Source organism: Gopherus evgoodei, chromosome 1, assembly GCF_007399415.2.
Source record: "Gopherus evgoodei ecotype Sinaloan lineage chromosome 1, rGopEvg1_v1.p, whole genome shotgun sequence".
Classification (NCBI taxonomy): Eukaryota; Metazoa; Chordata; order Testudines; family Testudinidae; genus Gopherus; species Gopherus evgoodei.
Genome location: NC_044322.1, coordinates 15,541,346 through 15,556,724, shown reverse-complemented (window position 1 = coordinate 15,556,724; position 15,379 = coordinate 15,541,346). Strand labels below are relative to the sequence as shown.

The 15,379-nt window shown below is 45.9% G+C and overlaps 1 protein-coding gene across 1 annotated transcript in view; it reads right to left on the bottom strand.

Moving 5' to 3' along the window:
* Nucleotides 1–15,379, bottom strand: part of PCF11 (PCF11 cleavage and polyadenylation factor subunit) — a 36,447-nt gene that overhangs the window by 1,463 nt on the left and 19,605 nt on the right. The window contains exons 9-15 of the mRNA XM_030558445.1: nt 13,337–13,439; nt 6,101–6,223; nt 5,336–5,450; nt 4,287–4,470; nt 3,581–3,736; nt 2,591–2,683; nt 583–618 (exon numbers count right to left, since the gene is read on the bottom strand). Of these exons, the coding sequence (XP_030414305.1) occupies nt 583–618; nt 2,591–2,683; nt 3,581–3,736; nt 4,287–4,470; nt 5,336–5,450; nt 6,101–6,223; nt 13,337–13,439 (810 nt within the window). The remainder of the gene's footprint in view (nt 1–582; nt 619–2,590; nt 2,684–3,580; nt 3,737–4,286; nt 4,471–5,335; nt 5,451–6,100; nt 6,224–13,336; nt 13,440–15,379) is intronic.

Below are 15,379 nucleotides of genomic sequence, written 5' to 3'. Positions count from 1 at the left end.
TAACAGTGGTTTTCAACCTGTAATAAGTCTGTGAACCCCTGGGGTCTGCTATATCTAAGATTTCCAAATGGGTTCGCACATCCATTTGAAAATTTTTTACAGGTCTGCAAACGAAAAAAGGTTGAAAGCCACTGATGTAGTATATTGTCATAAAGCACAGTACACTCCTCACTAATCCCAACCCAACAATTTGAATTCCTATATTCATTCACAGTAAACAGCTAATGGAAGTTAGAAACTAAAAACACATCAGTATTAAATTTACTCCATTTAGCAAATTCTTCAGATTTAGAAGCTTTAACCCCATGTACTTGACCTATATATTCAACTAATGGCTTCTATTTACTGCTGTTTGACATGTAAGATGACATGTTATGTCACAACATCAGAAATAAGCAATAAGCTTCCCAGCTAGTTCTGAATTATAAATTTGCCATTACCATCATTCCTGCACTTTCTTGTCTAGTCACATGTGACAGAAATGGGTAGCATGCTCTGAATACAAAACTATAAATCTCTCAACACAAAAATCAACCTCACAATAAAATGTTTGAGCAGAAATAAAAATAGAGATGCACTTGCCTTTTGGTAATCTTCATAACATGATGGATGGTAAATCTAAAAAAAGAAAAACCATGTGACTTCTCTACATATTTGAACACACAAATGCATATTTTACAGCAGTTGCACAGGTTATGAAATTAGGTTTGCAGAACAGTTTTGATTATGCACTTCATTGTCTCATCCCTTAGCTTCCCTAAACATTCACTTTTGAACTAAAACCTTCCATGCTTAGCTTCTAATGCCCAAAGGTAATCTGAGCAAAATATATCTTGTCCTTAATGCTGACCATAAATCTAATTTCTCAACCAAAACTTAATGGTAAAGTTATCAGACTACATTTTCCACCAACACAAGGCATAAAGAGCAAGGAATGCAGTTTAAGCAGTTAAACTGCAGTCAAGATCCCAAATCCACTTATTCGCACCCCTTGTCTGCCTCAATTATCTCCCTTCCCCCATCCAGAGACTCAGATAGTTAGAATGATTGATATAGCGTTGGTGTGACTTTCATATGTACTAACTACTTATAAATATAACTTAAGAACGGCTATACTGGGTCACACTAAAGGTCCATCTAGCCCAGAATCCTGTCTTCCAACAGTGGCCAATGCCAGGTGCTTCAGAGGAAATGAACCGAATATTTAATCATCAAGTGATTCACTGTCACCCATTCCCAGTCTCCGGCAAACAGAGGCTCAGGACATCATCCCTGCCCATCCTGGCTAATAGCCATTGATAGACCTATCCTCCAGGAACTTATCTAGTTCTTTTTTGAACCATTATAGTCTTGGCCTTCACAACATCCTCTGACAAAGAGTTCCACAGGCTGACTGTGCACTGTGTGAAGAAATACTTCCTTTTGTTTGTTTTAAACCTGCGGCCTATTAATTTCATTTGGAGACCCCTATATTTCTCGTGTTATGAGTCAATAACACTTCATTATTTACTTTCTCCACACCAGTCAGGATTTTATAAACCTCTATCATATACTCTTATTCGTCATCTCTATTCCAAGCTGAAAACTCCCAATCTTATTAATCTCTTCTCACATGGAAGCTGTTCCATACCTCCAATCATTTTTATTGTCCTTTTCTGTTCCTATTCCAAATATATATTTTTTGAGATGGGGCAAGCAGATCTGCACTCATATTAAAGATGTGGGCATACCATGGATTTATACAGAGGTAATATGATGTTCTGTCTTATCTCCTTCCTAACGATTCCCAACATTCTGTTAGCTTTTTTGACTGCCTCTCCATACTGAGTGGATGTTTTCAGAGAACTATCCACACACAATGATCTCAAGATCTCTTTCTTGAGTGGTATCAGCTAATTTAGACCCCATCATTTGATATGAATAGTTGGGATTATGTTTTCCAATGTGCATTACTTTACATTTATCTACACTGAATTTCATCTGCCATTTTGTTGCCCAGTCACTCAGTTCTGTGAAGTCCCTTTGTAACTCTCTGCAGTCTGCTTTGGACTTAACTATCTTGAATAGTTTTGTATCCTCCGCAAATTTTGCCACCTCACTGTTTACCCCCTTTTCCCAGATCATTCATGAATATGTTGAACAGTACTGGACATGGATTTATATCCTGGTCTAAGTGAGGTATGGTGTCAAAATATAAATGTTGACTATGGATTTTTTTCATAATGTTAAGGAAAAATTATATAAAGGGCTGAACTACGTTAGTGATTATTGTAAATTGGGTAAAAAAATTTATGTACAAGTTACTAAACTTATATCTACATGTATTTTATTTATGGTGCTGCTGCATGCTGTGCTGAAGCCAAGTATATCTGAGCTAATAGATCAGCCCTTTAAGGGTACCCCCCCATAGTGCTGATGTTTTGGTGCACCACAGAACCTAAAAAGCAGCAGAGTAAACTCTTCAAGAGTGAAGACAGACTGGGCTGCCCTCCACCACATGCCTATTTGCATTTTCATGCTATTTCTTCATCTACCCTGGCAATTAGTAACCCCAAATGTCACACATACAAAAGTAATATGCTCACAATACCTTTTCCTCTACTCTAATAGCATTCTTTAGATGCCACTCTTCCTCTTCCTCATCCCAATATTGTTCAAATTGCTCTTGGCAAATTTCACAGCTCTGAAAGATGGAAAAGACACAGCTATGTAAATTTATAAACATTTATATAATACTTTTGTGCCTACCAGTTTCTAGAGAAGCAGCTAACTACAGTTTAGTAAGAAAGGGGGACTTTTTGACAATCAAGATAAATATACTGGAATACACTGCATTCCTATGTATGCACTGTACAGTTAAAAGGGTAACATAAATGGACACAAATTACTTATTTCATTGCAATTTGCAAACTATGGACTAATTGTAACTGACAACTAGATTCCACATTCTCAATAAACTGTTAGCATCACATGAAGTTACTATGTTTTCTAAATTAAAAAACGAAATCTCCAAGTTTAGAGAAGCTTTCATTCAGGGAAGGGATAGCCATCACAATAGTTTTCTGCAAATCCTGTATGTAGCCAGTAGCCAACTGTTACGAAATTCAAAAGTATCAGCTAATCCAGGTAACAAACTTTTGTCCATCTTGCTATTTTGCCAATTAAAACAGCTCATATTTGATTACATAACTTCCCTTCCTAAATAGAATTCAGAGATGTGTGTCATGATTTTGTTGCTATTTGGTTAAACGCTTAGGTACTTAGTTCTTACTCTGCCTTTAATAAGGCCAATTTCTATTGGCCTCAATGGGAATTTCTCTTAGTAAGGCTTGTGATTTGGCTGACTGAGAATTTTTTCAGTTTGTTTGCCTCTGTCATCTCTCCTACTGCAAGTCTGCTAAATACAAGCTTCAGCTTCCACATAGGTACATTCTAGCCTGTATTTGTTAGATATAAGGATGAAACTTTACAGTTTACATAAAATACTTAGGGATTTAAAAAAAAGCCGTAAGACTGCTCAGAAAATAGACCTTTCCCCCTACGTGGGCTAATCAAAGACTAATTAAATATGCAAATTTACCTCATCCACTCCAGCTGGTCCAGCAGGAACACTTTGAAACTCTTTTTCTTTAGCAGCTTCTTGTGTCTTCAATACAACTTCTTCATGTACTTTTTCAAAGAACTGGCTCTTTGCACGTTCCTCTAGATCAGCTATTTCTTCAAATTCTATCCAGTCCTAAGGAAGTTAACAAAAATAACATTCAAGCCATCTTTTCATTAATCATAACTTTTACACATTTAAAAATACAGTTCCCCAAATTTTATATTTGAGAAGGTATGTGAGCATTTTTAATAAAAGATGTCAGTTTGACTGGACTGGAAACTGAAGCTCTCTCATTACAGATACAGCATAACAAGTAGCAGTGCAAGTTTCCCAACACTGCTCCATTGTGCTTCAAGCCTGTTCTAAAGGGACCGCTCTTTGGAGCAACAATGTAGTTTAACATCCATCCCCATTCTTATCATTGCTCTCTACTGAGATTATCAAAAGAGGCGTCAACGGTCTTAGACTATATTAGTTCCCCCATACCTTTCTTTTATACTTTTATAGCCACTGTCAGAAAAAAGAGGAGGGAGAAATCTGAGAGGATTAATTACCAAAGGTCGAATTCTGTGCTGATTTACATTCCATGCAAACAACTGAATTCAGTGCAACTGCACAGGGAATAATTTTACCTTCTATTCATTCAGGCACATACAGAGAAAGATATTATTGCATTACTTACTGTTAAACTGTAGTACCACCTCCTGTGAGTAACTTTTCTGCTAATGTCCTTTTCAGTGCGATTTTGTCGGTAATGCCAATCCAAGTGATCTGCATATACATCAGTCTGTGAAGTTGTAAACCTCATTCCACAGGAGTAACACTGAATACCAGTGTACAGTCGATTTATAACACTATCATAACGGCTACAAGAGAAAAAAATTGTAAAGGCTTAACATTTACCAGAAAAGTGATTAATTTTTTTTTTAAAGGGTGAGAAAACATTCCAATAAAGTATGCTGGATTCTCATTGCCAACACAGAAAGGAGTGAAGCCATTATATAACTAAAACAGGTGTCCGGTAGAGTGTAGGTTTCCATCGCTTTCAAGTTTGTGACAGACCTAAAATGGATTGAAAGGTTGGATATTCGGAAAAACTTTTTCACTAGGAGGGTGGTGAAGCACTGGAATGGGTTACCTAAGGAGCTGGTGGAATCTCCTTAGTTAGAGGGTTTTAAGGTCAGGCTTGACAAAGCTCTGGCTGGGATGATTTAAGTTGGGAATTGGTCCTGCTTTGAGCAGGGTGTCAGACTAGATGACCTCCTGAGGTCCCTTCCAACCCTGATATTCTATGATTCTATGACAAGCATACTGGCACATAATGTTAGCCAATTCAGACCTACTGGCTCCAATGAGCTAAAAGCAAATTGATGTGAATCCTAAACATACTGGGCCCAATTCTGCAAACTTTTGTGCACATGAACAGTTCCACTGACTTTGACATGCGTTTAAAAATATTAGATCCAATTAAAAAAATAAGCATCTTGCCTAAGAATTAAATGTTTATAATTATTTCACTCGGAAAGGCTTTTATGCAAATGATATGACATTAATGAATCCAATGATGAAAATGACAGTTGTATCCCTTCTCCCTCCTTACTCTATTGTGATGTCTCACAATCTTCTACAATTAAGTTCTCAAGTTGTCTTGAAACAAAGACAATTAAACCAACTATATATTAGCGTCATGATTACCCATAGCGCACACTGAGCCCACATTAGAACACGTACTGTTTTAGTTCTTCAACTGTAAAGTTAGTGAGGTCTGGGATGTCTTGATCCTCACTCTGCTCTTGGTCATCCTCCTCCTCCTCAGGAGCTGGTTGGGTAGAAGTTTCATTCACTTCTAGAAAGCACAGATGGAAAACTGTCAGTTTCCCAAGATGCCCTTCTGAAACAGTTCCACTTATTCAAACAATAAAATGAACATGATAACGCCAAACACAGCATTAACCAATTCAATCCAGTGCCGCAACAGCTTAAATCAAAGGTATACAAATTAATAACTAGTCAACAATTTGAATTTGGGCAAGTGGTTTTCAAGTGACTTCTCTAACTCATCCATACTCTTGATTTGGAAAGCAATCTATGAAAGACACAAGCTAAAGCAATTTCAAACACAGACACATTTTTAAAAAATTGTTTTGATTAAAACAAACAACTGGGGGATGGTACCAAAGACAGACAGACTGATTTATTTGCAAGACTGGCTATATTAGTCAGTTAAAATCTACAAAGTAAACTATTCAACAGTGGAAGTTTTAAAAGGAAGTTACCAAGCACAGTTCACTTATGTGAACCAAAATGGTCACTTCCAAATTATGGGACATCATATAAAAACAAAGGCAAGTTCTTGGTTTTATTTGCCATAAGAAAATCATTAAAATGCATATTACATAGAAAATTAGAGTACTTGTATATCAAGATTTTTACTGGGAGTTTTTCACTGCACTCTTGTGTTAAAACGGACAGCAAGAGCATAAATGCTATACATACGTGCTGAAGTGGAATCAGTAGGTTTTGACACTTTGAGGATTCCCGTTGAAAGCAGTTTAGAGAACAACTCATTTACATCAAGCTGGCCAAGGTGATTATCAGGATATGAAAGTGGAAGGGACCCTAAGGGAAGAAAAATAGCAATGATACAATATTTCTGATGCATTCAAGAAAATCAAGCCTTAATATATGTCATCTTGTTTATTTTAATGATACTCATTTAAAATAATTTTTTTGAAAAGTTAATGCTTTAAAGAAATAGAAGTTGCTAAACACAGTTCTCTGTTGTTCATTTCTTACTCAACTACATTCCATTCTATATACCACCAAAGAATATTTATCACCCAAGCCACATGCTGAGAGAAAAGAGTAGCCCTCAGACAGAAGCACCTCTATTTTGCCATCCTATTTATCTCATCTTTTTCTCTCCCCTCACTGCTATCCCCATTTTTCAGCTTTTCATTTACCAAATTGTTTCCCTGTCTCTTCTCCATTTGTTTTGTGCCTTCCTGGTCTTTTTTGTTAGCCAGCTTCCCTTTACAGTCCCTCTGTCCCCTCATAGTATTAAGATTTCAAAGTGCTGATCTGTCTGCCACTCAAGGTACAGCCAGCCATACTTGCTCTACAAGTTTTTGGAATGTGTTATTTTCTTAGTCTGAATCTAGTAAATATTTACACTTAATTATTTGACTTTGTTCACTTATTACATTCTGGAAGCCTTTAATTTTGGGCTCTGATGTGCAGGGGTGAATTGCATAACTTGGCATATGCAAATCAGCCCTACTGTGTCCCCATTTGTCTTCTCATACCCACACAAAAGCAGACCATTTTCAGCATCATGGCATACCAAAAAACATGTGGTTACATAAACTAATCATTGATACTTGAATGGGAGACCTCCACAAAAGAAATTCAAGTATTAAAGAAATTGTATTTATTAACAATTAAATGGCACTCTTTCTTTAGTTAGAAATGAACCAGGACCCCAGAATAGTGCTAAGTGGCAACATGCTGTTGAAAGTACTATGCTGTCCTTTAGATGAGATGTGGATTACCTGAGTAGCTAAATAAGACGGTTACTCACCTTTGTAACTGTTGTTCTTCGAGATGTGTTGCTCATATCCATTCCAGGTAGGTGTACGCGCCGCGCGTGCACGTCTGCCGGAAACTTTTTACCCTAGCAACTCCAGTGGGCCGGCAGGTCGCCCCCTAGAGTGGCGCCAGTATGGCACCAGATATATACCCCTGCCGGCCCGCCCGCTCCTCAGTTCCTTCTTGCCGGCTACTCCGACAGTGGGGAAGGAGGGCGGGTGTGGAATGGATATGAGCAACACATCTCGAAGAACAACAGTTACAAAGGTGAGTAACCGTCTTTTCTTCTTCGAGTGATTGCTCATATCCATTCCAGGTAGGTGATTCCCAAGCCTTACCTAGGCGGTGGGGTCGGAGTGAGAAGTCGCGGCCTGGAGCACTGCAGAACCAAAGGCCGCCTCATCTCTGGACTGCTGGACCAGGGCGTAATGGGAAGCGAATGTATGGACCGATGACCAGGTCGCCGCCCTACGGATCTCTTGTATTGGCACGTGGGTGAGGAAAGCCAGCGATGATGCCTGTGCTCTGGTGGAGTGAGCAGTCACATGGCCCGTCGGAACTTGGGCCAGGTCGTAGCAGGCCCTGATGCAGGAGGTAACCCATGAAGATAACCTTTGGGAGGAAATCGGCAGCCCCTTGACCCGGTCCGCTACTGCCACAAATAACTGAGGGGACTTGCGGAAGGGTTTGGTCCTGTCCACATAAAATGCTAGTGCCCATCGGACATCTAGCGAGTGGAGCTGCTGCTCCCTGCGGGACGAATGGGGCTTGGGGAAGAAGACTGGGAGGAAAATCTCTTGGTTCACATGGAAAGCTGAGACCACCTTGGGAAGAAAGGCAGGGTGAGGCCTCAGCTGTACCTTGTCTCTATGGAAGACGGTATATGGTGGGTCCACCCTGAGGGCCTTCAGCTCTGACACTCGTCTAGCTGAGATAATGGCCACAAGGAAGGCGGTCTTCCACAAGAGGTAGAGCAGGGAGCAAGTAGCTAATGGCTCGAATGGAGGGCCCATGAGCCGAGCCAGGACCCATGAAGGGGCCGGAGGGCGAATTTGTGGATAAAGCCGCTCCAGCCCCTTCAGGAATCTCGCCAACATAGGGTGTGAGAAGACAGAACATCCGTCCACTCCAGGATGAAACACGGAGATGGCGGCTAGGTGGACTCGGAGGGACGACAATGCCAGACCCTGGGTCTTAAGGGACCAGATGTAGTCCAAAAGAGTGGTGACGGGAGTCTCCATAGGGCGAAGAGCTTTCTCTGAACACCAGCAGGAGAAACGCTTCCACTTAGCTGTGTAAGTCGCTCTGGTGGAAGGCTTTCTGCTGCCCATGAGAACCTCGCGAACCGGGGTGGAACATCGCAACTCAGAGTCTGTCAACCACGCAGGAGCCATGCCGTAAGGTGTAGAGACGGAAGGTCCGGGTGACAGAGCCTGCCGTGGTCCTGAGTGATCAGGTCCCGATGAAGGGGCAGGGTAACTGGGTAGGCTACTGAGAGGTCCAGCAACATGGGGTACCAGTGCTGTCTGGCCCATGCTGGAGCTATGAGAATCACCTGGGCTCTGTCTCTGCGCACCTTGATGAGAACTCTGTGAATCAGCGGAATGGGTGGGAAAGCATAACACAGGTGGGCTGTCCATGGGATCAGGAATGCATCCGCTATAGACCCTGGCTCCCGACCCTGGAAGGAGCAGAATGTTCGACACTTCCTGTTCACCCTGGACGCGAAGAGGTCCATCCGGGGATGACCCCACCTCTGGAAGAGTGAGAGGGCGACGTCCGGACGGAAGGACCAGTCGTGCGAACGGAAGGATCTGCTCACCCGATCCGCTAGGGTGTTCCGCACTCCCGGGAGATAGGAGGCGGAAAGGTGAATCGAATGGGCTATGCAAAACTCCCAGAGACATATTGCCTCGAGACAGAGGGGAGAGGACCTGGTGCCGCCCTGCTTGTTGATGTAAAACATGGTCGTCGTGTTGTCGGTGAACACCGCGACACAACGACCTTGAAGGAGATGGACAAACGCTTGACAAGCAAGGCGGACCGCTCTCAACTCTTGTACGTTGATATGGAGGTTGATCTCTTGTGGTGTCCGTGGTCAGGGATGCCGAAGGTTGGGGCGGATGGAATGGGAGCCCCGCACAGACTACGGATTGGTCCAGCCACCAGCGAAGAGAGTCCAGCACCCTCTGAGGGACGGTGACGACCGTGTCCAACGACTGTCTGGCAGGCCGATACTGCCCAATGAGCCATGATTGAAGAGGTCTCATGCGGAGTCGGGCATATGCCATTACAAACGTGCAGGCTGCCATGTGGTCTAGGAGGGCCAGACATGTTCGTATTGAGGTCAGCAGGGCCGCTCGCAACCGTAGAATGATATCCGACAACGACTGGAACCTGGGCAAGGGTAACAAGGCCCTGGCCAGGGCAGAGTCCAGAACGGCCCCGATAAACTCTATCCGCTGAGTGGGGAGTAGAGTAGACTTGTCCACATTGATTACGAGGCCCAAGGCTGCAAAGAGGGTGCTGATCCTGGCGACATGGTCGCGGACCTGCAGTTCCGACGTGCCTCGGATCAGCCAGTCGTCCAAGTAGGGGAAGACGTGGATGCGGCAGCGTCGAAGGTGTGCGACGACGACTGCCATGCATTTTGTAAACACTCTCGGGGCCGTAGAGAGGCCAAACGGAAGGACCGCAAATTGGTAATGTTGGCAGTCGGCCACAAAGCGGAGGAAACGCCTGTGTTGGGGGGCAATAGAGATGTGAAAGTAGGCGTCCTGCATATCGAGGGCGGCGTACCAGTCTCTGGGATCCAGGGATAGGATGATGGTTCCAAGGGATACCATGCGGAACTTCAACTTCACGATATACTTGTTGAGTTCCTGCAGGTCGAGGATGGGCCTGAGGCCGCCCTTGGATTTGGGGATTAGAAAGTAACGGGAATAAAACCCCTTGCCCTTCTCGTTTTCCGGAACCGCCTCTATGGCTCCCTTGGCAAGGAGCGCGTGCACTTCCTGACGGAGGAATTGCTCGTGAGAGGGGTCCCTGAAGAGGGACGGGGATGGTGGGTGGGAGGGTGGGAGCGAAGAAAACTGCAGGTGATAACCGGCCTGCACCGTACGCAAGACCCAACGGTCCGACATTATTTGGGTCCACGTCGGGAGGAAAAAGGCGGTTGGAAAACTGCGGGGAAGGATCCGGAGGGGAAACTGGTACTGCGACCTCGGGCGCACCTTCAAAATGAAGGCTTAGGCCCTGGAGGGGCCTTGGTGGAGCATTGGTTCTGTCCCGTTTGCCCACCAGACTGCCTGCGGCGGTTGTTTCTGCCTCGGCGCCTCGAAGGGTCCTGCCGCGGGCGGAACTGAGGGTATGGCCGCCGCTGCTGCTGCTGGTTTTGCTGCCTGAATGGCCTGCGTTGTGTCGCGGCGTATGCATGCCCAGCGACCTTATTATGACCCTGTTATCTTTAAGATCTTTCAGTCTAGGGTCTGTTTTATCCGAAAACAGGCCCTGGCCTTCGAAGTGGAGGTCCTGGATTGTGTGCTGAAGCTCCGGCGGAAGGCCAGAGACCTGCAGCCAAGAGATCCGGCGCATCGTGAGCCCCGAAGCTAGGGTCCGACCGGCCGAGTTGGCAGCATCAAGGGAGGCCTGTAGCTATGTTCTTGCTACTTTCTTGCCCTCGTCCAGGATGGTGGAAAATTCCTGGCGTGCATCCTGGGGCAAGAGCTCCGCAAACTTCCCCGCCGCTACCCAGGAATTGAAGGAGTAGCGGCTGAGGAGGGCCTATTGGTTCGATACCCGGAGCTGCAGCGCCCCCGCCGAATAGACCTTGCGGCCCAGGAGGTCCATCCGCCTCGCCTCCTTCGACTTGGGCGCTGGGGCCTCTTGCCCGTGGCGCTCCCTACTGTTCACTGACTGGACCACCAACGAGCAGGGGGTCGGGTGAACATATAAGTATTCATAGCCCTTTGAGGGGGCCATGTACTTTCGCTCCACCCCTCGAGCGGTCGGAGGGATGGAGGCCGGTGACTGCCAGATGTTAGTGGCATTAGTCTGTATCGTTTTTATGAAGGGTAGGGCCACTCTGGTGGGTGCATTGGCTGAAAGGATGCTCACCACCGGGTCCTCAATTTCCGACACCTCCTCCGCCTGCAAGTTCAGGTTCTGTGCCACTCGGCGGAGGAGGTCTTGGTGTGCCCTCAAATCCAGTGGGGGGGGGACTGGAGGACGAGGTACCCGCCACTGTCTCATCCAGAGACAAGGACGAGGAGACCCCCGGCAACAAAGTGTCCACGGGGGGTTCCGTGAGGGGCTGCACCTCCGTTTCTGGAGGGAGCTCTGGGTCCCAGTGAGTACCGTCTGTTTCCGGGGAGTGAGGGGGTCTAGACACCGTCGCCTCCGGTGGTCTGCGCTCCGCCACAGGGCGGGGGGTAATGTGTTGCGGACCCTGGGCCTGAGAGTATGCCCATGGGGTCCAAAACCCCGACTGTGGAGGCCCTCGTTCTTGTGGTGGAGGGTCTTGGAACAGGGCCGCGTGTCTGTCCTGTGCCATGGCATAGGCACTGTCAGTGTGGGAGGAGATTGACGGCTCCCTAGAAGCCAGGGGGGCGCTGAGCTTGGCTGGTATGCAGCTCTATGCGCCGTGACTGACGCTCCCCTCGGTGCCAAGGCTCGGTGCCGCGACCCACATCGGTTCCGGGATCGGGACCGAGAACGGTGTGATGATCTGTGTCGAGATCCCGACCAGGATCGGGAGCGATGTCGGTGCCGGGAGCGGGACCACGACCTTCTGAGAACACGGTGCCGGGACGGCAGCGGATACTGGGATCTACCACCAGCGCGGTGCCGGGAGGTCGACCGGGTTCGGGACCTGCCACCGGTTCGGTGCCAGGAGGTCAACCGTGGGGCCGAACACCGAGGTGAACGGCTCCTGGAGTCTCGGTGCCGGTGGTGAGATGAGCCCGACCGGGACCGTGCGGATGGTGATCGGTGCCGCGAGTACGACCGGTACCGTCTGGGCGACCGGTGCCGGGACTCCGAGCGGCGCCCCGAGCGTGAGCATTCGCGCCTCCGGGGTGATCGGTGCCAGGACTCGGGAGACAGCGCTCGAAGCATCGGCTTACCCCTGGAAGTTATGCGTCCCGGGGGTGCCGGCTGAGGCTGAGATGGCTCCGTCAGAGCAATTAAGTCCCGAGCCGAGGCGAAAGTCTCCAGCGTCGACGGGACCCTTAGCTCAACCCCTGATCTTATGGAGGAGCTAGGTGGGGCTGGACTTGACGGACCTTTCGGGCCCGGAGTCGACAGCAGTCCTGCAGGCGGTGCCGCGGCTAAGGTAGGTGTCGGGCGGTCCACTCGGGCCTGCCTTGATGGTGTCGCAGACGCTGAGGGATGTAGATCTGCTCCCGGTGCCGGAGACGGTCGGTGCCGGGGAGTCTTGCCGGTGCCGGCGCGGTTCGGTGCCGGAGTAGAACTGGCTGACTGCGCCGCCGGTGCCGGAGACAGAGCCGCTTCCATAAGGAGAGCGCGGAGTCTTTGGTCTCTCTCCTTTTTAGTGCGAGGCTTAAAAGCCTTGCAAATGAGGCACTTGTCGCTAATTTGCGATTCCCCTAGGCACTTAAGGCACGCGTCGTGGGGATCGCTCGTGGGCATCGGCTTCTTGCACACCGAGCACTGCTTGAAACCCGGCGAGCCAGGCATGGGCCCGGTGCCGGGTGCCGGGGAGGGCAACGGCCCACCCGCAGGCAACGTTCAATAACTATTTACAAGATTCTAACTAACTATTTCTATACTAAAAGACTATCTATTACTTAACTAAGAATTATTTACAAGCCAAACGACGAACAGGAACAGGAGAGCTAGGGACGTGGAGGTCAGCAAGCCGCACTCCACAGTTGCAGCAACCGACACTGAGGAGCGGGCGGGCCGGCAGGGGTATATATCTGGTGCCATACTGGCGCCACTCTAGGGGGCGACCTGCCGGCCCACTGGAGTTGCTAGGGTAAAAAGTTTCCGGCAGACGTGCACGCGCGGCGCATACACCTACCTGGAATGGATATGAGCAATCACTCGAAGAAGAATCTGTGGTTTCTGATTAATAAAGTTTGAACACTAGTTTAAAATAGCCAGTACAAACTGTGTATATACCTGCTTGATTCTGAAAGTTTCCAGGATTTTGTGCAAGCACTGGTAAATATGTTTGTCCTTGACTGTAAGGTCCAGGTTGAGAAGATACAGATAGACCAGGAACCTGTAAAAGTAAAAAGTTATGTACTTTTCTCATAGCTATTTGAATTACAAAATGTTCTTACATTTTACTATTAATTCCGAAAGTGTCGCCAGTACGGAACCATAGAAATGTAGGACTGAAAAGGACCTCAAGAGGTCATCTAGTCCAGTTCCCTGCCCCAGGAAGGACTAAGTATTATCTAGACCATCCCTGACAGGTGTTTGTCTAATCTGTTTTTAAAAACATCCAGTGACAGATTCCACAACCTTCCCACACTACCCTAATAATCTGGAATTTTTTCATTATGTTCAACTTAAATCTCCTTTGCTACAATTTAAGCCCATTATGCCAGTGGTCCCCAAACTTTTTACCTCACGCCCCCCTCCTACCTCTGGTTTACCTCCCTTTCCCCCAAGCTGGGCGCAGGAGCGAGACCATGGCTCCAGGACGGGGGGACACAGACAGGGGTAAGGGGGCTAGGGCCGGTAGCCGGGGCCAGGAGCGGAGCTGAGTGGCACTCCCTCCCCGCACACCATGGGGGGCTGGCCCAGGCCCCAGCTGTGCCCCCCTGAACATTCTGCTCCACAGTTTGGGATCCTCTGCATTACGCATTTACCTATTTATATCCATGAAGGGGTAATGCTGCCGTACGTTTTTGAAGGCTCCTTATAAACGGACACCACAGTATTTCAAACTATATTTTTATTGCCAAGCACTGGGTGGGTGGGTAGGTGGGAGAGACCTAATGAAATGCACAAGTCCTTCCATGCTTACTTATTTAATAAGGGATATTTGTTTCTTTTAGCCACCAGGCCTGCACATTTTAAATTCATTTTCCAATAGTGACTCATCATTGCTTCTTTTAAATTGTTCCTTTTCACCCAAATTGGACTCATTTTTAAGTAAAGTAAACTCCAACATGAAGTAAATATATTCAGTTTTTTAGCTGAAAATGTAAATGGTACCAGTTATACCAAAAAATAATGAAATCCTGGATGTCTCCAAAAAATAAATAAATGCTAGTGAATTTCAGAGGGGAAAAGTAGTTTTTTATAATTACTTCTGCTACAGTTTTGCAGAAGGCAGTTGATTAGTAAGTTCCTTCAGCATATATTTCTGGATTCATGCCTGTTGGCTTTGGTGTTCTTTAAAATTTTACCACTATAAGTGGTATGAGAACACCTAACTATTTGTATTCATTTAATTAGTAATTCTTCATATCACATTCAACTTATACCCTCAGAATGAAGAATGCTTGTAGAATTCAAATTTTCTAATCAACTGGCTTTGTTAAAGATGTTTAACACCAACTCCTCCTACTGAAGAGGATTTTTGCAAGACAATCAATACTGAAGCCAAGTGACCTCACCCATGGATGAAAGATGTCTGCTAAAACAGGCACTTTTTGTCCCCCAACTAGTTGGAGTGTGCCAAAATCCCCTATTTCCTAACAATCTTCCTCCCTCATGAGGGTACTAAATTCTACAGTTCTAATAGGGCTAGCTGAAATAAACCCTGTGTGCACTACATACCCTACACATATCCACACCAGCTTTGTCCTACTTATCTACACTTGTTAGGTAGCATTTGGCCTTTACTTCTTTTGCAGAAATATCAGGAGTGTTTATATGCACCTAAGTTTAACATTTTCCATGGAATTCATTTTGTGCAAAGGGTAGTTAAAATACTGCACGATTTATAACTCCAATCCCAGCTATTTTTGCATTCAAGGGCGTAGTGGAAATAGACCAATTTCATTACTGTTTTGATCAGGTTACACTTTCAGGTGTACACACTGCAGGGGAACTTCTAAAACATGCTTGGAAATACCTGAACCTATTAAAAAAAAAAATTAAAATTTTTTCCTAATAGATTAGGATGTTTCTCTAAAAAAGCTTCAATTTGGAACCAAAATTATCAGACTATGTCATTTTAAAATTATGATTGCAGACAATTATGGA